General features: G+C 43.1%; 1 protein-coding gene across 6 annotated transcripts in view; it reads left to right on the plus strand.

Moving 5' to 3' along the window:
* Nucleotides 1-24,015, plus strand: part of macrod2 (mono-ADP ribosylhydrolase 2) — a 288,212-nt gene that overhangs the window by 50,146 nt on the left and 214,051 nt on the right. For 5 of the 6 annotated variants that reach the window (XM_088304534.1, XM_088304538.1, XM_088304536.1 and 2 more), the window contains exon 4: nucleotides 21,068-21,097. The exons of the other annotated variant lie outside the window; for it this stretch is intronic. In XM_088304534.1, coding sequence (XP_088160660.1) covers nucleotides 21,068-21,097 — 30 coding nt within the window. The remainder of the gene's footprint in view (nucleotides 1-21,067; nucleotides 21,098-24,015) is intronic. 6 annotated transcript variants of the gene reach the window in all.

Here is a 24,015-nt window from a genome sequence, read left to right on the forward strand (position 1 = left end):
GCTTCACTTCAGACTAGAACCGCGATGGATGTTTGCCCAGCCCACTTTACTGTTTGACCTTCTGATCCCTTCACAGTACATTACCGGGCCAGATATACTCGCGCAGCCGTAATGTCAACGTCTATTCAAAGACAACTTCAATAAGACCACTCATGGATGCTACTCTAAACATCTTTGCTGTATCGCTTGTGACATTATGCCCAAAGTCAATGAACAATGTGATCGTTCATCAATGTACGTTTTGGAATATTGATCGCATTTTTTAATTTATTTGAAAGAGCAGTGCTGGGAAGTGGCCTAAAAAACATCTTTCTATTGAAATATCTTCTGCAATTCACTACGCAATCGCCTTTCCTTTTTTCGTCACAAGGAAAACAATGAAAGTGATTTTGTTCGGCGTGATTGTAGTTGATAGCAGCTTTAAACTAAATGAATTCATGAATGAGTAGAAAACTGTTGCTTCCTTTCTCTTAACACCGATGTTGGAAGACGGTGCTGCCAACCGTGGATGCCTTTTGAACAATGGAAAGTGCTAAAAAAATAAAATAAATAGTCCTGAGGAATATAATTTGACATTGACAGCATTGTGTTATTTTGCCAACAGGACCATCTTGTTTTCCGCCGCCTCCAACTCGTTTTCACGGGCAGCATGAAGATTTCTTAGTCTGGCGCAATTTTGGAGGGCGTGGCCTCTGTCAGGGTTGCCTGACAGGCGAGGTTCTGTCTGTTGACTTTACTCCTCCGTTTACATTCCCTTGTGTTTGTCTAGGCTTTCATCGCGGCTCCGTTCAAACAAGCGCCAGCAACTGATAAAACACATGGTCCCACTAAATCTCTCCCTCACGCACACGCTATACAAGTGACAAGTGGACACACTTTGATTTGGCATTTTTTTTTTTTTTTTTTTGCCTGAGCAGCAGATGTCCTAAAATGTGATCAGTGCAAATTATGTTGCACGATAAATCACACTGGAGGCTGTTGAAATAACAGTTGCAAAAATACAGAAGCCTTCTTCCACGGGAAGTTCACCGGCACGAAACGCATGGCCGGCTCCGTCTTTAATTCTCAATGAGGGAAAACAGCTGTGTTTTCACATTCGGCTCGACAACTCCGCCGTTTACATTTTTTTGTGTGAACTGAGACTCTTGAGCCACCCAACAGGAATTAATCTGCCAGTCAAGGAGCAAGAATGTCCTCACCGTGTGTGGATTGCTGTCTGTCTGGTGTTGGCCGTCGGAGCTCGCCAAATTCCTCACCTGCTGTGGGGCCCCGGGGATGGAGGAGGAGAACATGACGGGTTGTGGGGGCCGCATCTGCAGTGTTGGGCGAGCTTATTGGGATGGCAAGAAGGAGACGTGAAGGTTTTGGCAAAGCAGGTGCCATCCACACCTGCATGTGTTTGTTCCACCCCGCTTCATTAGGGTTCAGCATCCTACGAATGAATATTGCCGCGTTGGTGTGTGCGTGTGCTGCGTGCGGTGAGGGCACAAAGGCTCAATTGGGAATTATGTGGAGCTCCCTCGAGATGGTATGGCTCCCTACTGTGGCTTTAATCACATGTGCGTACCGTACTCTCGTTGGAGTGAGCTGTACATACGCATCTCTTTTGAGATTGGACTTAAATTGCTTTTGTGTCTGTATGGACGCGTTCCCGCTAGTCCTTGTTTTAGCAGGCCTGCTTTCCATTTTACCTTTCAACATGAAAATGCGTTTCTTTTTACAGATAAAATAAGTCAGTGACTACGAAACCTTTCGCTTCCAGTTTCTATATGCTTTTAATCGAATCCCCCCCTTCTATACCATATTTACATATCCAATTTTTGACAAGCAACGTGTCAAACAAGAACCAAAGTAGAGCCTCTGTTGTTTGAGATGGTCCAATGATTGTGTGACTTGACAAAAAATGGCAAAACTCTTTCTTCTTCTGACCCCCCTCAAAAATGCTCAATGGAAATGGAGTTTTTGTTGCACTGCTTCTTACATTTCAAACAGTTTGCACGAGATGGTCTCTTTGTCAGCCTCCCATTTGTGACCGACGTTGGTCATAACATTGTCATGTATCAGTTTGTGCTCACGATGTCTTTCAATAACTCATGCGGCATTTTTACATCACGTCAAGGACGTTTTCGTCGCAGACTCCTGCGGCCCTCCGCACCGCGATATCGCACGGCCAGCTGACCTTGCCCCTCAATGCTTAACAAACTCCCGCTCTTTGTTCATTCAAGCACGTTTCCATGGTGACAAGACTGAGCGCATGGGCATACAGCCTCAGATGGCCCAGTTTCAAGAGCAGAAGACGGCCGCTTCACGCAATATGTGGACAAGAGTTTTAATGCACTGCAGCCAAAACACTTGAAAGCCTTATAGCATCATCTGAAAACACACGGCGCGCTTTGAGATTGTCGGCTTGATTGCCGTGCCGATATGCTCTTCTGCTTTGTAGCCAGAGAGAAAAACAAAAAATAAATAAAAGGGAGGCCATTTGTGTTTATGGTTCATGCAGTGAGCAATTTCCAAGCTGTTAGCTTTTGTGCTTTCCAAGTTGGGCTTTCTTTGGTCATTTCAATGCTGCCCTGTGGAATATGACACATGTTGCACTTATGAATTTCAATCCCCACAGGTGCAAGCATTTACCTATTACCCGGTCCTAACAGAACGCTCAGAAGTCTCGATTTCTCCTGCGGGGTGCATGCGGTCCCAAATGAGGTGTTAGCGACGACAAGCAAGTTGTGTTTGGGGAACATGTTGTCACTGCGAAAGTGAAAAGAAGAACACAGGCGGCTGCTGCGTGTATTCTTCATTCTGTTCTACTTTGCGAGTATGCGCTGGCGGATGTCTGCGCGCGCTTTGTCAGCCTGTACGTTTTTGTGTGCCCCTTTGCAAACACGACCGATATGGCAAGTAAGTCGGTTGCAATATGAACAACGGCGTTATCTGCGATTAGACGGCCATGCCCTGATGAGCTACGTATACGTGTGGAGAAAATTGATGGCAGCCCTCTGTCAATGAGGAAAGCAAAATGGCCACAAAAAAAAACTTGGTTATAATTAATAATAATGAACAAAAAACAGTTATGAAATAGACCTGTCATCCTGAACTTCATCTTTTCTTGCACAAGCTTTTTGAGGTAGTCGCTGCGATCGATTTTTGCAACGTTCTTCGAGACGTCTGCGGCTCTCAGCGGGGATTTTGGCCCACTCGACTGCTCCAGTTGTCTCGACGTTGAAGGACGCTTTCTCCAGATGGAATCTTTTCACAGATGTTCGGCGGCTTGTCGATCAGGGCTCAAACAAGTCCATTCCCGAGCAGTCGAATAGTTTTGCTCTTCGATATTCATGACACGCGTGAATCTGCTGCAGTTTTCCTGATGGTCTTGATTTCATTGTTCCCTGCACAGATTTAAGAGGTCCTGTGCCAGATGTAGCAAAGCAGCCCCAGAACATAACGGAGCCTTCTGCATGTTTCACAGTAGGGACAGAGTTCTTGTTTGAAGACACCTGCGTCATTCGAAGACACAACCTCGTAGTCAAATTGTCGCCTTTTCTAGGGTGACCATCATTTTTGTTCATGAGTTTCTTTTTGAAAATAATCCCGTTGAACAAACGATTCAAAAGCAATGTCAGATTTTCATGGCTTACGTTTCATGTATCATTTATTTTTTGTTGATATGATTTGGATTTTTCATTCATTAAAGAACAATCAATAATCGTGTGCAGCTTGGCTTGCTGCCGCCTGGGTAACATTGAACCTCAAAATAATAATGAAAGCGTTTTATCTGCAATTCCAATTTGCTTCCACTTGTGAGGCTGTCGTACCAAAAATGGATGGATGGCAAAATAAATGCATGTGGTCCGCACTCTATCCAAACATCATGCATTGTGAGTTTTGCCATTAACGCCAATGTATTATTCATTTATAATGCCTGCAAGGTTAACACAATCTTGCAAGTTAATAATAGTGAAAACAAATAAGCAATTTTCCACTCGCTGGCGCTCTCTGAAAAGTGTTTTTCTTACAGTCCTTCATTTCCCTTCTGGGCATATTTCGACCAAAACATAATTAGTACTTACTTGGTCCATGCCCAGATCTCCCCAAAGTTTGGTTTTTTTTTTTTTTCGCGTTTCTTTTTTTTTTTTTAATGTTTCAAATATTTACTTAGTATTTTTGAATGTTTAATTCTGTTGTCTTACAAACACATCAGTCTTTGATGTCACACACACTGCTTTTCATTGCTGTTCAAGGCAAACGTAACGAGGCACTGTAACTATGATCAATTAGAGTTGAAAAATGTTCTTTGTAAAGCTGAACTCTTTCCTCTGCAATTCAGCACTTTAAATTGCGCTCTGGATTTGATTCCACCACATTTCACTCGGAAATTGCACAACAAACTTTTTTTTTTTTTTTTTTTACCACTTTATCAGCTCTTTAGCTGAACGAGCGCATTTGTTTGTCGTTTCATCCAGGTGTGTTTGAGGTTTTTCGGTGATTATGGTGGGATTGGTTGTGCGAGTATAATGACTAATTTAGCTAAAGTGTGTTGGAAAGCAAATGGAAAAGCTAGCATGATTCAGGGATCACGCTTCCCAGCTGCCTGCAACTCCAATCTTCCCGGGTAATTCTCCTCAAACCCGCACAAAGTGATTGAATTTCAATGCATGGCTGATGAGGGCGGGGTGGCCACCCTACCTGAGCACTCAAATGGATTGGAAAGCGGATGTTCAGTCACCATTGACAGCTGATAAGTGCTTTTGCGAGCTTAAGTGGAATCTTTATGCATGTCTTATTGTCCATATCCAAGTGCGCCGTCGCTACGTATCTGTCACATGGTGCAAAGAAAAACTGTCACACATTTCCGACGACCACAACTGTATGGTCTTTAACGAATTTCACCATTCAAGTCAATTTCCTGTTGTGCTTCATAAACGTTGACATTGTTGGCCTCTGAGTAATTTGTTTTGGATTTGATTTGCCAGGAGGAATGGCATAAAATAGACCCTCACTCAATTGTTTGCAGAATCGGAAAATTCAAGTGAGGTTAAGGCAGAGCTTGTCAATTGTTTTCTGTAAAAGCCCCCCCCCCCCCCCCCCCCCCACTCCCTAGCAAGAAGAAAACAATTCACACCCTCCGCCATCACCACCCTCTCTCCGTCGCAACTCTAAATAATAGCATTTTTGTTGCAAAACAAACCTACACCGCAGAGTTAATACTCGCTGCCCGCGATGAGCAAGGAGAGCGCCACTGCCAACTACTGGAGTGGATGTGCAATTACACTTTATTGTAGTATGGCGAGGAAAAAAAAATTATGTTCCCCAGGTTCACACGCGCCCCCCTCCGCATTGCAATCCCTGTGGGGGGCGGGGGGCTCACTATTTGGGAAGCGCTGGGTTAAAGGATATCCTGTCACCCAGTTTGACTCGCAAATGTTCTCATGTTTGGTTTTGGTAAAGACACCTAAAACTTTGCAATATGTTCATCAGTGTAGTTGCAAGCGTAGAACTGCACTGCAACAAGTTGACAGATGTTTCCAATGCATTTGGTATTCAATTTTGAGGGGCACTCAAACGTTTTTGGAAAGATACTTCCAATAGGTGTCGACACTTTGTAGATTGTCAAAATGTCAAGGTAGCGATTTGGCCATGCCGCTGGTGCTGCATTTCTTCACTTTGCAGTTCCACTTTTTTTTTTTCTTCATTCTGCCAGTCGTTATTGTCGCGTCATAATCAATTACTTTAAAGTAAGAGTCATTGGGTGCAGGCAACGCCTTGCACTTAAGAATATTACACGCACCCCCCAAGAAAAATACTCAACCTTTATCACATTATTCTTGAGTAATTCACAAAAGGATGTTTTATTTTTCTCTCTCCATGGCATTTTTGTGTGCACCGAATTGCCTTAGTAATTGAACAATGATCTGTATACTTGCTACCTGTTGTTCTTTGGTATTTGAAGAGATTGTTCTGCAACATGCGCATTTGCAACAACCGCCATCATTTCTTTTCTGTGCAATTTCACTCGACTCGTCGCACTAAAGCGTTTCAAACGACGGCGCTTTCAGCGGGCTCGTTTGGTGCTCCTTAATCACCTTTCTCATTGTATTGCCGTGACACCAAGCAGCTCTGCTGCACATGCATAGCCGCTCCGGATGCGTTGGACCTTATTAAGTCTGTGTAAAATGTGAAGCCCCTCGAAATTGGAGTCCAGGGGCGAATCTCTGGGGGTCCTCTCTAAGGACTGCCCGACATTGTCTGAAGGTCAGAGGGCAACTCCGAGATTTGCATGCGCTTCCACGCAAGAAGTATTTAAGTCCGGTGTTTAATTTAAAGCGGCACAGAGGCAGTTGGAATTCAGCACAATGTCTTTCCATTCCTCCCACGTAATGGCCTTGGCCACCTTCATTTATTTCTCCCCCCCACTTCATCGTTTTCCATTTACGTGGATCGCGAGCATTGTGTGAGACCTCCCGCACCAATCATATCATAACAACTTTCTGGAAGCCGGGCAACTCTCGGCTCCTGCGAGGGATGCCAATCAGTAAATTGACCTTAAGTGCAACCAGAATGCATTAGTAATGGCTCGCGATCACAAGCCGAGCGCTGTGGATCCGAGTCACTAAGCCTATTGTCTCTCGGGACAAAGAAGGGTTGGAGCAGCCCCGGTTGACTATTCCAACTTTCTTTGCAACTGCTCACCAAGTTGAATTGTGCTGATCCGTGGTCTAATCCTCATTCTCCCGGTTTGGCTGTCACTCGCTCAGCCATCGGGTCTTATTTCCTGCGGTCGCACATGCTCGTACGGCATCGTTAGCTGAGGCTCGGCCTTTTCCCGTATTTAGCCATGTATGCGGTCCCTGTCCGAGGGTCAACATTTTCAACACCCTGACGAGTCTTTGGGTGTTTGAGTGTAAAACTCCAATATAACAACGAACCAGAACCACGGTGCTGAGACGGCCGACACACCATAATAATGCAATACTGAGTACTGTACTATATGAGGGATGGAAATCGATTCATTTCAAAGATGATTTCAATTAGCCAAACCCTACTGACTGTTGCGCAAGCTAGACACTCCAAATAAGACTTCCCACAGGAACAAAGTTAACTAATCTCTCGCTGCATGATTTCAACACTTGCACTGAAACACTGGCCCAAAAAAAAATAAAAAAATAAAAAAGAAAATAAATATATATATCTAATCAATATAGACAACCAGGGGATATTTGGCCATCAGGATTTTTGGGCGTTTCTCAAATGGCTGGTCCATTTTGCCCCCCCCCAGTTGCCGAATCTGTTTTTTCGCACCTCATGAGGCGTTCCCAACCACAACAAAGATACCCCTAAAAAAACAAACATATAAATCGTCCGCACACCCGCACATACGCCACACCAGCTACGAGTCGGAATGGGCCCATTTGCGCCATCGTTAAACATCTGCGCCCACAGACACCTCCCTCTCGACAAATTGGACAACAAACGTGTTTTAAAAGCAAATTATATGCCCCTGAATTTCTGGACTGAATTCTATCCTCAAGCGTGCACTTTTCCAGACTGACCTTGAACTCAAGTTTTTCAAAAGTCTTTTGGGATTATTTGCGTTCCAGAAAGAGCAACACGCAGGTCAGGGAAAACTCAACAGTGTTTATCATATTCCAAAAGGGACATTAATCTCAAGGGGTGAAAATCAGTGAAAAGACGCAAAAGAGAATCTGAAATAAGTCACAGTTTGCCAAGGACAGAAAAAGTCTTTATGTTGTTCTCATTAAAAGCAATTTCATCAGTTGTTAACTCCCTCGGTTGATTTTTTTTTTTTTTTTTTTTCATGCATATAAAATAATCAAACTAAACTGTATGTAACTGTAATGATTTATGAAAGAAGGAAATATTGTATTTGTTGTAAATGTTTAACGTGAGGAAATAAATTGTATCGTACAACTCCATCAGCTCTGACAAAAGACATCCGTAATCACATTCACTCAAGAAATGACTTTGATGTACCACTGCCAGTTTGAAAGTTCTGAAACAACAGCTTGCCACTTCACTCTGCAAAACTTAGTTTTGATTTGACGAAGCCGTGCCAAGAACCACAGAATAAATTGAGTCCGCAGCAGAACCCTTACGAATGCGTCCACACAGACTGTTTGCAGTATTATTCTGCCGTACACGATCAGCTGTGTATTTTTATTTGTATTTAAAAAAAAAAAGTCCATTCTGGAAGAGAACCCCAATGAATGACGTAATCAATGTTTTAGTGCATTTTCCCAGCCGTGATGAACATTCTTGGTACTGTTTGAACGTCCCTCGATACCCTGAACAGACTCTCCGAAGTCAATATGCTTCCTCTTCCTAAACAAATAACTGTCATTATTTTTTTTTTCCCCTTTCCTCTCGCTTGGCAGTCCATTTCCTGGCTTTTTGCCACGTTGTTTTCTGTTCCAAAATGAATACCCGAATCAAAAATAAAAGTATCCCAACATTGCATTTGCCTCATTGTCATCTTCCACCTCCAAGATTTTCCATCACTGAGCTGCCACGTTATTTATTTCAGGAGATGCGAGATGACACTTGTCACTAATCACGTCTTTATCTGTTCAAGTGTCGGTCAAAGTTGCAAACAAAAATAATTATGGCAAGTGTTGCTTCACTTTTGTAGACGGACTCTGTCGAAAGCCGCTTTTGGCCTCGGAGACCGGCGGCTTGCATCTAACCAAAACAGATGCGGCTCTTTAAAAAGGCCTCTGACGTGAAGTGCAGGTAGTGCCCTCCTGTGAGGCCATCGTTTACAGCTGTGATGAGGCTACACTATTTCATTTTTAATTAAAATGTGAGCCATCGCCGATGACTGTAGTCCAGCAAACCCAACTGTGGGAAACGCGGCCAGCCGGCCTCCTGTTTAACAAGCCGCACATGTGCCGTCTTGGCCCTTCAAAGACATCCCAACAATGAAAATAAGAAAGGGGGTGGCGAAAAACCGTTTCGTCCATGCGCCTGCCCATTAGTTCTTCACTATGCATTTTAGAATGAGGAGTAGGAAATGGTTTTTGCATTCAATATATCGTGGGAATAAACGTCAGTGGGGGTGGAGATTCCGCTGTGGCAGGACTTTGAAAATGGAAGGTCACAAGAAAAAAAAACTGCAGCGAGTTGTTGTTGTTGGAGAGAAACTGTCAAGCTGCCCTTGAACAATACACGGACACCGATCACCACCCCCAAGTCTCAGTTGACGGCGTTTACTCGCACAGCTCTCGTTGCATGCCTGCCGTGTGTGTGTGTGCGGGGGTGTGCGTGTGTGTGTGTGTGGTCTAGTTCCCGCTGGGGTGAGCAATACAAATACACAGCCAAATTTAAACTGAATTTTCCCATGTGGGCTTGAAATTAGTTCACTCAATTTAAAAACAAAACAGTGAACTAATTTTGTTGTCATGTGAAAATATTACTGGAAAGCATTCAGCATTCCTGGCGAAAGAAAACATTTCAGCTGTCTACGATATTCATTAGGTCGCAACATTCCAGGTTGATAATCACTGATAAAAAAAAATTTTTTTTTTTTTCAATCTTCCTGAAAAACGATCAAATCACGGACGATAGCCGAAGCATAATTCAAATGTATTCCGTGCATTGTTTTGATGCAACTGTTACTCTTTGTGGTGTCCTCTTCCTCGCTGACCACAAAACAATCCTTTGGTTGTGGAAGTGCTTCCACCGCACTTGATTTCCATGATGTTGTTGTGTGAACTTTGATAGACCTCCAATTTGTTGGAGCGGCTATCACGGGATCCTGGTTCATCTCATTAAAGATGAACGTAAAGATAAAAACCCCAACCTTGTTTTTGTGCATGACAGAGAGTTGACAGTAAGCCTCCTTTCTTTTTTTGTCTTCCTCCTAAATGGCAGCCTGCTGTTGCAAACATGGTGCTTGTTTGCCGCGTCAGTTAAAAGGTTTATTTAATCAGTAGAAGACGGATGCTCGGGAAGCCTTTGAAAGAAAACTATTACCGATGACTTTTTCCTCAAATACGTCGGCCAAACGCAATGGTTAACAAGTCGGCTATCATTGCAAACACACACACATCACCACATTACTGCACTTAACAATGCTAGTCTCAGCTTCCGTGAAGACCTTTTTTTTTTTTTTTGTCAGTCTACTTTTGAAAGGCGAATTTTCACCCCAAAACAAGCTGCCTTAAATTCTGTTTTGGTCGCATTTTTGTCAGACAGTGCTGCTGCAAAGGGCTCCGAAGCGGTGTTGATTTTATTCTTTATGGCTATGAAAAAAAAAAAAAAAAGAAACAGAAAGTGATAATCCAATTAAACGCTTTGCAGAGTTGAAGTTGCACTCCAGTTCCTTTAATGGTGAGCTTGAACTGGAACTTTCCCATAATTAGAACTTCCATTAATGATTGGAAAGTTCCCCTCCCTTGAAGGGGTGCCCTAATCCACGCCGCGTCATTCTGCCAGCGTTCAAAGAAGGCAGTCGGATACGTGAATTTTGCAACGTTCTGCTTATTATGCTGGAAAAAGAGGCCTTCCTCTTGGCAGCTTCAAAAAGACTTGATGGGATTATTGGAAGCTCAGCCAAATTCTTTCAGGGTTGATTAATATTTTGTGGATATTATTGGCAAAAAGACTTGATGTGCATTTTGAAATCCATGCATATCAATCGGCCCTTATTTCTCTTTGCGTGTGTGTGTTGCTTTTAATTCCGACGTTACGCAGCTGGCGACAACCTGGCTATTGCGTTCCGGTCGGTGTGAGTCTCTCTACCCGTTTGGCTGCCAATTAGATTTGAGTCATGAATGTTGTCGTTTGGATACTTTTCGCCACGGGTGACATCACGCAATCTTTGGGGCAAAGTGTTTATGTTGAAGTCGCTATTCGAAAGCACGTTCACGTTAACGTCGGACTGTAGCTCCATCTCTGTCCGCGATAGAGGTCACAATGATCTATAACAGTTTTTTTTTTCACATTTACAAAAAAAATAAAAATAAATACATCTCTTTTGCGATGTTTAACAGTTCGATTGAATTTGACAAAGACACGACTCGCTGACCTTTTTCCCCCCAAGCTATTTGTCATGTTTGCCCTTTTGGTTTACGGGAAAGCAAACGTTAAAAAAAAAAGGCCAAGCAGGACGTGCTCTGCAACCAGTAAAAAAAACAAGCAAATATTCTATCGTTACTTTCAGGCTACAATGTCTTGTCCCTGTCGTAGGACTTTGCAACTTGCTCAGGAACATCGCTGCCCATTTCGAGCCCGAAAAAAAGATCCATCGCATTACGTTTGAGTCCTGTGATTACCCCAGAGGGGGATACCTGGAGATTGCAACTTGTGGGACAAAAATGGACTCCCCATGTCTGCCCGTTTCTGACAGCGTTTTTTTTTTTTTTGCGTCCGAATGTCGAATCTGTTCCCACACAGACTGCAAAGAGTAGCACAGGAAATAGCGGCTTAATTCTGGGGGGGGAAGATATATCACTGCGGTGTGGCACCCAATGCATTTCAAATGACGTGTCCTTGGGATGCGAGGGTGTGACTCTCGGGTCCTTGTCCTCTGGCAACGTATGCGAGTGTGACTCTGGCCATTATTGAAGGCCTCCGCCAATGAAAGGTCTCGCCTACCTTGTGACATTGACATATTATTAGCGTTGTTTTCCGCAGCGCCCGACGTTGAAGGGATTCACTTCATTAAGGCTTTCTCTGCAACGCCTCATCTTGCTTTTTGGGGCCCTCTTGGGGAAGTAGATTTTTTTTTCTGAAGGCTTTTTTGGCTGCAGCAATACGATTAGACATCTGCCATAACACTTGACTTTTACAACTTAATTTTCTGTCTTGGGAAAGGTGTCGTGGCATTTGTTAAGAATTCAGAACATCGACATGATTTTGTATTGACATTTGAAATGGCTGTAAACATTTGATTTAAGCGGTGACAGAATTTCCAGTGCCATTCCAATTGGGTTCGTTTTGCCCTTGCTCATTTCAAATGTTTCCGCACGCAACTGGATTATTGTTTGCAAATGAAAAACACTCCGTCTGATCTAGCTTCCCTTTCCTATCGTTTCGAGTGCCTCAGTGTTTCCGCCCCAACAGTTTCAACTTGAATCGTTCAACTTTCAGTCACTTGTTGTTCCCTCGGGTAAGTGTTAAAGCCGTATACCAGAAGTGAGAGCCTCCTCACAGTCTCACTCGTTTGCGAGTGTGATTTGTTTTTTTCTTTTTGTTTGCTTGATGTTTTGGCGCTGCCAATGTGAAGCATTTCTGTGAAAACCCCGCCCCCAATCGTCCCCCCCCCCCTCCCTGGTTTGGAAGCTCTGACACAGGAACACCAAAGCTGGCAAGCTTGTGTAAAACGGTTCCGTCTGGCCAGCCAGGACCCGGGAACTGCTTGTGGATATTGCCCACATTGACTTGCCGTTCACCGATTAGTCAATGTGAACTTTAGAGTAAGTGGCGCTTGACAAAGACACATTGGAGTCACTTAATATGCCTTCCTGGCAAAGCCCTTGTCACCCTCACTTCAACCTTCTCACCGCCTCTCTAAAGGATTTTTATAAATCTGCCGGGGACTCAGAAGTCGGGCTAATGCAAGTTAAGTCATCTTCACACAATAGTCGGTGCGCATTTTATTTCTGTATTTTTTTGGTCACTTAAGATAATTTGGCAGACACCAGCGCTAGGATGGCTGCCACATCTGCATTTTGGGGTTTAGCACAAAAATAATAAGCCTCGGAAGCGTGTCAATTAACATTTGCGATCATTCAGCACCGTCAAGTTCAGCATGAGGGCGGCAAAGCGACCATTGTGAATCCATTTTCGAGTTAAGTTCCCCCAAGGTGACTGTTTCACCTCCGCAGCCTGCAAACGTCTGTCATTTATTTTGTTTGATGAAGATGATTCCGTTTCATTTTCCCGTCTGCATGTGGGCGGATCATTTTTTATCAAGTGTTTTCTTCTCCAATAAAATGCTCTATGTAGGCCTACTTCCTCTTTTCAGTAACATCGTTTTACCCGTCTGTTAAAAGTCTCCGTGCAGTTCCAATACCAATACTTGGAGTGGAAATTTCCTTCAGTATGCCAATAAGAGTAAAAAGAAAAAAAACACCTTGAAGGATTCTGAAGCTGCCTTTTTGAATTCTCTTGTTTCTACATTTTAGAGAGAAATTGTGAAACTTGGTTAACAAGAGATTTTTTTTGTTTACATGTTTAAAGATTGAATTTAGAGAACTCACTGCAATCTTAAATAAACCAAAGTGTTTATTATTGAAAACTACAATGCAAGAAAAGAAAAACATTTCCATGCAAACTGTACAAGTTTGCTTTTGTTTATCCGCATTCTTCTTGGTTGGAAGAAGATTCTTCGCCAGCGATGGCATTGTTTATGATCATTGAGTTACCGTCAGTCCTTTTTCAGTTATTTTTTTTTTCTTCCCCTCACCAACTTTATGATTACAAGGCGGAGAAGTGATAGCTAACAACTCCTATTGGCAGCTAAAAGCCTGTTTTGTAGAGCTGAACTGTCTGCTGCAGTTTTTCACCTGGGAATTGTGGCTTGTGTGAAATGGAGCACAAACAATAGAAAAACATCATACCAGAACCATTTTAGATTCTTCCTCTAAACCCACACCTGCAGAGTATATCTTGGAATATAAAAGAAATGAGAGCAAGATATATCATTGCAAAGCTTTTTTCATCATTAATGTGACCTATAAGCCGTACAGCTCAATTCAAAGTGAAAAAAAATTGTCAAGGTGAATAAAAATCAAGGTGAGCTAATGTTTTCGCAAGTGTGCAAACCGTTTCGAAGTGAGGTTGCGATTTATATTCAGAACTGACAAAATCTTGAACCCGGGTTTGCAGACTTTTTATCTTCTGTGCATATAACTGGCCAGCTCTAAATGTTCTTCGAGTTTCCGAGACATCCTCTTCGGAGCTCGTCATGTCGTTCAGTAAAACACAAGTAACTGGATTCTTAAGAAAATCAATGCAAACGTTCAGATTCTCTTTGGGGCAATCTGCAACAATTTGTCCCACAAAGCAGGAATGGTTAGATTTGGTTTAATCTTAATTAGAATTAAGCACCCCCCCCAAAAACTGCAAAATATGCTTTATTTAATGTAGCTTCATTGCCATTTTCTCTCCAAGGAGTCGTTGACTTAAACGGAATTCGTCAGGAGCCGGGACTCGCTTCGCTCCACTCGTAGTGTCTGGACTAAAACTGCTGCAAACAAATTGACGGCAGCAAGAGCGGAATTTAAAGTGCCGCTTAAATGTGTTTTTCTAAGGAAGTTAAATTTCAGATTGAAGCATAGAAAGACCATTTGGCTTGTGCACTTCCAAAATCTGGGCTGTACTGTCCTGACTCTACCAGCTGGCCCGCCTAAGGACAGGCATAGCCTCTTTTTTTCAGCTCGCTGTTCTAGGCACATGATGTTCTGTGGCTGTTGTGTAAATTGCACTGCACTGAAGCGTGATGGCACACGGTACAGCACTTGTGTGTGTGTGTGTGGACCTTGTAATTGCACTTTTTTACGATGAGATGACGGGGATGCTCTGACTTTTTACCTTGTTTGCGCATAGTCGTGGATCGGAAAGGCGGCCCCGTCCAAACCGAGCAGGTCTTGTCCAGTTCAACAGGTCTGATAACGCGGAATGAACGACATACTTAAATGTGATGCTGATAAACCAGCAAACTATAATTTGCAGCAGCTGGCCCAAAAAAAAATGATGGAAGCATAACTGACACTAGGCCCAGTGAAATGTACCCATGAGATTGTTCTTCTTCATAAAATCCTGTCTTGCCTTATTAAGAATAAGATGTTAAAAGTTTCTCTCTTTTTTTTTTTTTTTTGACAGAATTTCTTTTTGAAACTCTTCAGTCTGCAGTGAGGATATGTACTGCAGTACCGTACTCCAAAGTCATATCTCCCAACGTTTTTCAAATAATTAGGTTCCCCCGCATATCCCCCCGAGAGCATGTTGTCTCGGACCTTTGCCCAGCGTGGGCGGTCCTGGTTTCACACGTCTTTCACTTTCCCTTTTAGAGGACAAAAGAATCTAATTTGTACTCGGCTTAAATGTTTACACTTACTTTGTTTTTAATTTTAGTCGGAGGTGGGCATTTCGTCCCAAGGTCTGTCCGGACGGATGCCCATTTTTCAGACGGAGGACAACATTTGAAAAATAAATGGACTAAGCAACGACCCAAATGTATTTTCCTCCATCTCTTTAGTCGTCCCTAATCGGGGCTGCACTCGGAGCGGAACGAAATCTTGTAATGCTTTTGTGTGTACTGGCCCTTTAATTGAGATGGAGAGAGACTGAGTGGGCAACAACATGGAAGCCATACATGCGGCCGTGTGAAGAAGCAATTGAGAGCCAAAATCTTACGTTGCATTGAATTTGATAAAGTGCAAAAAATACAGTCAGCTCTACAGTCCGAGCTCATCGATCATTTTTGTCTCGCGTGACAAAAAGAGTCTCGGAGAGCTTCCTGTACTTGCATTGTTGAGTGGGTAAAAAGCGGCTCCTGATATTTATAATATGGATAATACCCCCTTTTAATAACGTGGAGATCCTCGGCTAAGCAGCTAATGTATGTACAAATCCGTTTTTATGGCTAAATTTATTTTTTGCGGCTTTTAATCAGGTATGTTTTGTAGTCTGGAAATTGTGGTAATCGGATGTGAATAGAAAATTAGCCAGCTAATGAGCTTTAAATGACACCCACGAATTGAATGAATGAAATCTGCCGTGAGCATCTCGTCATGCACAGCCCCTCTTTTTTTTTGGAGGGGACAGACTGGTGAAATGCAATGCGCTTTAAAAGGACGCAGGACAGTTGGGGACGCACGATGATTCTTTTTTGAACAAGGACAGAGAGACGATGACGGAGGCTGCCCAGGTCGCCGATCGAGGACGGACCGGCAAAATAGGGTTAAGTGCTTATCTCTGATTTTAAAACGCAAAAATCTAAAGTAAAATAATGGATTCCCCTGTGTTGAAGTAGCCACGTGCGTCGTCACTTTCTTTCCATCTTCTCAACAATTGGGGGCCGGGTGGTTGTAGGGAGATGTATATTTCTGGGAGAAACCGTGTTGTGAAAGGTGACCTTGTTAGATAAAAGGAGCGCTTGGAAGCCAAATGATGAAAGAGAATGGGATCATCTCGGGCTCATTAATGTGGATTTGAAGGTCAGGTAATTAGAACAATAGACGACGGCTGTTTTTTGGCATCTGCTGTTGTTGCTTTGTTATGAGGGTGACGAGCAGGCAGACGAAGGGAATTCATCACGGCGACGCCACCCTCTTGTCACTTTGATACATTCCGACATCATCACCGTCCCGCTGTATGCTTGTTGCTGCGACGCAACATCAGTACAGCAAGTGACAAAAGAACTGAGCCGCATTTGTTTGCAGACGAGGCCCACACGTCTCTGATATTGGTCACGAGGCTCCCACGTAAAAAGAGAGCCAAAACATTTTTCAACACATTTCGCAGCTTTGTGATTGTACAATATTGTCACACGGTTCTTTGCCGCACAATATCGAGTCAGGTTTATTGATATAACCCTTAATCGCAAAAAGATTCGCAGGCTCGCAGTTCACGATAAGCCTCATTCGAATCCGCTGCCAAATACTTATTCATAATGGCAACAAAGCAATTATAATTAAGGGCAGTTGCACGTACTTTTTCTCACATGTCAATGGTGAGAAAAAAAATCAGTTCTGGTGACTACAAATGTATCCGCAAGCACATTTCTGCTATTAAAACACAACAAAACAAATGTGTGCATCGAAAGCGGCCAGGAACCGTTTTGTTGCCTTCAAATATTGGTGCAGTCATGCTCCTTCAAAATTGTCCAGCGCATCAAAGTTGCACTTTTGTACACAGCGTTATCATTTTTGCATCGTACATGACTTGTGCTCCATATTGCATGAAACATTGACATCATGTCCTGATTGTGTTTTGCACACTTCTGCCAAAGTTGCATCTTTTTCACAGCTGCAAAAATAATCCGTGAGCCCGACTTTGTTTTGTCTGTGTCACAACGTGTGCCATCCCAAGTTTGTTCGATTCTGTTGGGCTTCTCTGGGCCTAGTTGGAGCGATGAAGAACAAAAACATCTCTAATCAGGAAAGGCGGCACGTGTGGTGGAGCGTGCATTTTTAATGCACCGCAAATAAAAAAAATGAATAAATAAACAAAACACGGCTGCCTCTTTTTCTTCATTCCACAACTGCTGGATTTTCAAGTTTCATTTCTATTAGAAATTTTCACAAAGAACTAATCCATCATTGAGGCTTTGAAATGAAATAGTTCAACAGAATCGCGAGATGGGTTGCTCCAGAAATCAAATGGTTGCTGCAAAATTTCCAGCGGTGCTGCTTTGTGCTTCCGTGCATGCACTTTAATGCGAGTATTGCGTGTGTGCATAGGCCTACGAGCGGCGCTTGTTAGGAAGGTTGTTGGAGTGGAAAAAAGTGTCTATCTGTGTATTTCACACAAAAATAAAGTTTGCCAAAAGTACTTCACTTGACTAACTCTTTGAACGGTGATGTTTTGTGCTGACATGCACGTCAAAACACAACAAGGAGCACATCTAATGACGGTCTCAATCTAGTCGACCAGTCATTTCATCAAAGGCTTTTCTGTGTCCGTACTTCTATTTCCAGTTGGTTGTGTAACTGCAATAAGTGTCAAAACAAAGCAAGTGAAAAGGCAAATATGTCGGCCCGTTCGCCGGAGCCGTCTGCGTTTGCTCATCAAAATGCCGTGTCATAAATATCACCAAACGGAACGTCAATCAATTCCTTACTCACGTCCTCCCGATATGCCGTCAAATGACGGGAAACGTCGAAAAACCGACGGACTGAGCGCTGAGGGAAGCCGACATCGGAATTGTCACGAATCGTATCAGCACGGATGGAAGAAGCAGGAGAGACGTGCGACGTTGAAATAAGCTTGATGAAGTGACGGACAGTCCTGCAGTAACATAGTTATAAGGATAATTGTTGAACGAGTGTCTTTTGATTTTAGCCCACTAATCAATCCAGGACAACATGAAATCATTTTAGTTTTGTGAAAGCGCCCAATAAATCAAGATGGTTGTAAATGATAACCATACGATGCCCAGGGCAGGCGCAAATGGCAACGACGACTATTTCCAATGAATAGATTCTCCGTCAAATGTACATTATGGGGTCTGTGTGACCAAAAAATGGATTTGGAATTTGATTTGAACACCTCTGAGGTAGCGTTAAAGTGAATAAAACCTAAAACCTTTACGTCCCAAAAATTCTTTCAGAGCTGGCAAAATGTGTTTTCACTCTAAAAGATTGTGGACACCGTTGGTTGGATTGTTGAGTGTGTGTGAGATCTTTTACCAAGATCCAAATAACAGGCGCTAAATTGCATGTTCACTCACTCTTACAGACCAACATGAAGCGTTTGCGAAAATAAATCTGTCACTCTGATGATTTTTGGGAACTGCATAAAAGCCATGTTTTGTTTGCTTTTTTGCAATTGGATGAATCTGGCCATGCTCAGCTTTAATGTCTTAAAAACCTGACAAACTGCTCCGGGAGACGCCAGCATCCTTTTGCTGCGATGTTGTTGATGACGTGATCGTCTTTGTTTCTGGCATTTCAAGAATGGTTGACCTTTTGATTTGGTCTGTGTGACCTCCTGGTCACCGTCATGCCGTCATGGCGCTGAGCGGCGCTGGTTGGCAACTGCCTTTCAGTTTGAAGATCTAAAATCGGCCACCGCTATTTATGTCACGTTTGATGAATCTCATTGGAGGTGCCGTTTGCTTTTCCTCCTCTTCGAACGTACAAAATGATGTTTTTCCACATCCGATTGTGTGAGCAATCAAATTTGCGTCGGTTTTCCCCATTTGAAACCTTTGCGTTCTTCTCATCTTGATGCCTCTTACGCTTGTCTTCGGCCCTTGTTGGTATTTTCGTGTTTTCTTTTGCAAGCGTGGCTCTGCCTGCTGATATTGTTTGCATATAGAGTTTGGCGTGCTGACAGGTAGACAGCTGGAATGCGCTTCATGACGTTCTGACGATGAAAAGCCCGGCGATGGGGGGGGTGGAGGACCGGAAATGAAAATGCAAGCCGTAGCACTTTTCCCTCCCCACCTTTCTGCTTTCATATTTCTTGGACTAATAACAGATGAGATGCTCGCCAAACTCTCGACACTGCAAGATCGGGTCACGTGGCGAGAAAACATCCTCAGATTGCAATCTCGCGATTTCTGAGCCCGCCCGTCTCACACACACTGTCAAGAATCGTCCGACTGATTAGAAAACGCATCTTCATTCTCTGATTAGGTGTGGAGTAAATGAAGCGGCCCCCCCTCCGGTAGGCATTTCCATAATGTCAAGTAATTAAAGCTCAGCGTTTTAATAGATCACGAATAAGACGACTCCCCAGGTGACAAGACAATGATAGACTTTGGGAAAACTACCTTACGTTCATATCAGCCTTCTTTTAAATGAGCACCAAAACTTTGACTTTCATTGCGTTAAGAAGAGTCAAATTGTAATTAAAAAACCTTAAAAAAAGATTTGCCTTGCAACAGGTTAGTCTGACACGGTTAAATTTTTGCGGTTTGCCGTTTGCATGCAATGGCCGTTGAAAGGCAACAGGACTGCCAATTTTGTTGTGACGGTGATTCACGATTCAAGTATCTGCCCCTTTTGTGCTTGCTAAACGCCCACTCGAGGCAGGAAAATCCCACCAAAAAAAATAGCTGGAATAAGGACATCCTGCTCATTTTCAAACATCACTTTGACTTCAATTTCTGCTCGTCACAGTTTGTCATTTCTTCATCAAAGTTTTATTTAACATTTTTGGATGGAGACGTAAAAGCAAAATGTTTACTTGAACATCTCCCGCCACAGAAAAAGAGGAACGCCTTTGTAAACATGACAGCAGACTGTCAGTATATCATTGTTGGACTTGATTGTGTGTTATGTTATGCGCCGACCGTATGTGCACACACCAAAAGAATCACAAAAGGCCTTTGTACAAGCAAATTCTGCAGCGGCTGAGCTTTCCTTTGTCCCTGTTCCCGCCCACACGTGCCGCTCGGTGACAACAATGCAAAGCCACGATGGTGGAAGCTCCACAAGTCCCCCGCTGTCCGTCATAAAAAAAAAATTAAAAGGAAAAAGTCTGTGCTGCGAATGTTCTTATCTGTTGCTTTTTTTTTGGGGGGGGGGGTGAAATAATGACGGTTAAATGGACTACTTTTGACTGCTAATGAAATAGTTGCAACAGATGATCATTAGAAGAATATTTTGCAGTATGATTGTTCCAGTGCCCGTTGTCTGAACTATACTTCAAACACAAACTTCCTACTTTCTCCAAGAGCCAAATTAACGGCTGTATTCTTAACAATCCCTCCTTCTAATCTTGCTCCGTTTCATGTGGAACGGATCCCTCCGACAGAGCAAAAGCAAAATCGGTTCGTTGCCCGATGACACGCTCGCCACTGCAGGAACTCTGACTTTGTCTCGGACGACAACAAACGTCACGTCACCTCAAAAAAAAGACTTCTCATGGATACAACCTGTTGCAAAATATCGAGTGCAACTCTCCAAATTGTGCGAAACGCCAGCGATGCGTTTGCGTTGTCCAACGTCTTCATCTTCCTGGATTTGTGTGACATGTTTCCATAACAACCCACCAATTGGTGATGCGTGCGTTTTACTGAGATGAACACAACGCTCTGGCACCACAGGGCACTTTTAATTGCTTCAACTTGGCTCACGTTTTAATAAAGCCTTGCTCGGAGAAATGCGTCTTCTAATTAGTATACTTGATGTCATTGAACTAAACAATTTGATTTTCTTTCATGAGAGATGAACATTATTTTGTGGATGAAAGATGCAAATTTCACCGTGGCCCTCAAAGTACATCTTTGACTTTCTGTTAGCCCAAACGAATGAATATTTTTTTTTTTTTTTTGACGTTTAATTGTGTTAGTTGTTGAGCAGTTGTGACGGTCTTTTTTTTTAATTTATTTTTTTATTGCAAGCTTTCTGACATGTGATTCCTCTCTTTTCAGCCAATTCAAGTCTACTTGGCGGAGGGGGTGGTAAGTGAATATTTTTCTGCTCCTTTCCGAGATCAATTGATTTTGGTCTCGATATATTTCTGCGGATCGACGGCAGATTTAAGTGCGGTGTATGTTCATCAAGTGTCCGTGGTGAATGTAATGGCGAAAAGATGAGCGTGAAGTGCAGCGCAACCTCGCACTGGGCCACACTGAGAGATGGTCATTACTTTGGTGGGCCGCCGAAGCGCATTATCATCAAAGCGGCGAAGGAAATCTCGAGCAGCCGACCGTGGTGTTGGAATAATGGGGAAGGAGCTGGAATGCTGCGGCTCAAACCTCACTGTTCTTCTCTCAAATTTGACTTTGTCAGTGACATGATTGAAGTAATCATTGCTCCCATAGTGTGATGAAAGCTTCTAGTCAAATGTTGCATTTTTTTTTTGTTCTTGTCTGAAGTGGAAAGTTTAGATGGTGCAAAAGTCCATCACGCCAGCTCTATTTTTTTTTCTACACTTGCGTGGGGAGATTTGATCTTATCTATCCAAGTTTAACATCTATAAAATGCATAATGTGTTTATCTGGGCTGTGTTTCTATCGTCATCTTTCGAACGTTCAGGGACTCCGCAACAAAGACAAATGTTGTTTTTCTTTGCCGTGTTTCTTCAGAGGCAACCAAAAATGCATCACACAGGAAGAAGGGGCCTTTTTCCCCTCGGTGTCGGTTGGAGTGCACGCTTGCGCTGATGAAATCTCATTGCCGTCTAATCACACTGGCCGAAGTGGCCCTCACCACGTCTCATGATTAAGACTGCAAATTTTTACAGGCGTGGCTGCTCAGCACAGCTCCTTCCTCCACTGTATCAACGACAGAGTGAGGACTCTTAACCGAGAAGTTCTGCGATTGATATCAGAGGTCACGATGCATCTCCATAACCCGGCCGAGTTGGAAAATGGTGATGTGCGCGACTACAAATTGACGTCCGTGTTTGATGCGCAACAAAAGGCAACCATTTGTCGGCGAGCCTCGGGTGGACTGTGTCGGCGATTCGGATCCGGGGTGATATGCTCTTTCCGGCCCCGGGTGTCGGTTAGAACACGAGGACGACTTCAAGATGAGAGTGGGCAGTTTCATGGCTTCTTATCAGGAGGCATGTAACAAAACATGTCCAGGCAACAGGCGGACAAGCACGGGCACAGGTAGCATGGATGCTAGGATGTGCATGGCTGTGTGGGTCACTCGATGCATGTGGCGCTGCTGCTGAGTTTGTGCGTTTGCTTCTGCCACAGAAGCAAAACATGTGAGTCCATAGCTCAACTGAACGCAAAAGTAGCTAAAAAGAAAACAGCTCCATGTAAGTTGTAAAATGTACAATGCATGAGCTAACCACTCAAATGCCAAATGAGACATGCATCGACTTCCAAACCATCAATAATGGCCGATTACGGCCGTGGACGGCGCTCAATGGCGGCGCCAATAAGGAACGCGCACTGCCCTGAAAACGGCAGATTTGACGTGCAAAGAGGTACAAAAACGCCGTAGTGGAGCACCACCTGCTTTAATTCCCCAACACACAAGAGAGGAACGTTGAAATTTTCACGAGTTTAGGAACATACGATCAGTTACGCGGCGAACTTCAGAGCGAGCTCGGCGATGGCACTCCTCGCGAGATCTCGACACTAAGGCAATTCTACTCGTGCAATGACGACATCCAAAATTGGGAACCTTTCGAACGACATTGTCACTTTAAAGTTCAGTCTCAGAAAATGCAGACGCGTTGTTTGGTCCAAAACGTGTTCTGCTTTGCAGTGTAAACTCACATTGTAATTTAATTTTAAACGGCGTATTTGCATGTGTAGCAATGAAAATGGTTAGAAGTGGTTGAGTTTTTCTGTTTCACGCGAACACGCGTTGCTTTGACAACGTTATCATCCGAAAGCACAACTTTTAAGAGCCAAAAAGACGAGCTTGATCATTTTGACATGGTCATTGTCGCGTAAACATAACTAGCACTCAACGGCGGTGATGGCTAGAGAGCTGTGCTTTTTAATTCTAATTACGTTGAGTGGCTTTTTGTTAAAAAAAAAAGACATTTGTCCAATCATTTGATGCTTTTCTGCTTAATAAAATCAAGGTCAATAAATGGAAGGACAAACATTCTGATGTTTTCAGTCCTGTATAATTGATTTTTTTCTCCCTGAAACAAAATTGATGGTTCCAATCAGGGAGAGTTTTCCAACAAGTGATGACAAAGATTAACCAAACGACCCCTCATGCATGGCTTCATGGAAAGCCCAGAAGGTTTTTTTTTTTTTTTTTTTTTGCTCTTGTCTTTATCACTCTGAGGTGGCTGCTGAAACGGCAAAGCCTTCTCACCCTGGCCCTCTCTGTAGCTTTATCTGTGGTTTGGCGTGTGAATACTTTCTCCCCTGGTGGTGGAAAGGATCGATGTGAAGAGTGGTGGTGCTCTCATAGCTTCCTTATCTCCCAGCTGTCTTCTCGGGACGCTGCGGAGGGGCACTTTCACAACAGGATGATTCATCATGTGAGGCAGCCTTATTTAGTTCCCACAGATTAGGAGGCTTGCCTACCAGCACCTCACCAAAACTGTACAATCACTTTTAGATATTTTTTAAATAGACTTAAACAACTTTCCATTTTTTAGGATTTAATTATAATTTTTTTTTTTTACAATTCATTTCAATGGGTCGAACTATTTATAGATTTTGGCTATTCATGACTCGGGCCGGTCTCGATCTCAACTGTGCCGTTAACAAACGCGTTGTTATATTTTCAGATCGCATCGATTATATTTTTTTTTCAAATTTTTTTATCAGCTCCAAAATCTCGATCGTGTAAAGCCTAGCCCTTTTTTTGTCCCTGAAAAAAATAGTGTGTACTCTGAGGATTGATTTATACAGACCAAAAAACATAAACTACAAGATCCAGTACACTGAGC

Source organism: Idiotropiscis lumnitzeri, chromosome 9 (assembly GCF_059441095.1).
Source record: "Idiotropiscis lumnitzeri isolate Australia: NSW breed Sydney's pygmy pipehorse chromosome 9, RoL_Ilum_1.0, whole genome shotgun sequence".
NCBI lineage: Eukaryota > Metazoa > Chordata > Actinopteri > Syngnathiformes > Syngnathidae > Idiotropiscis > Idiotropiscis lumnitzeri.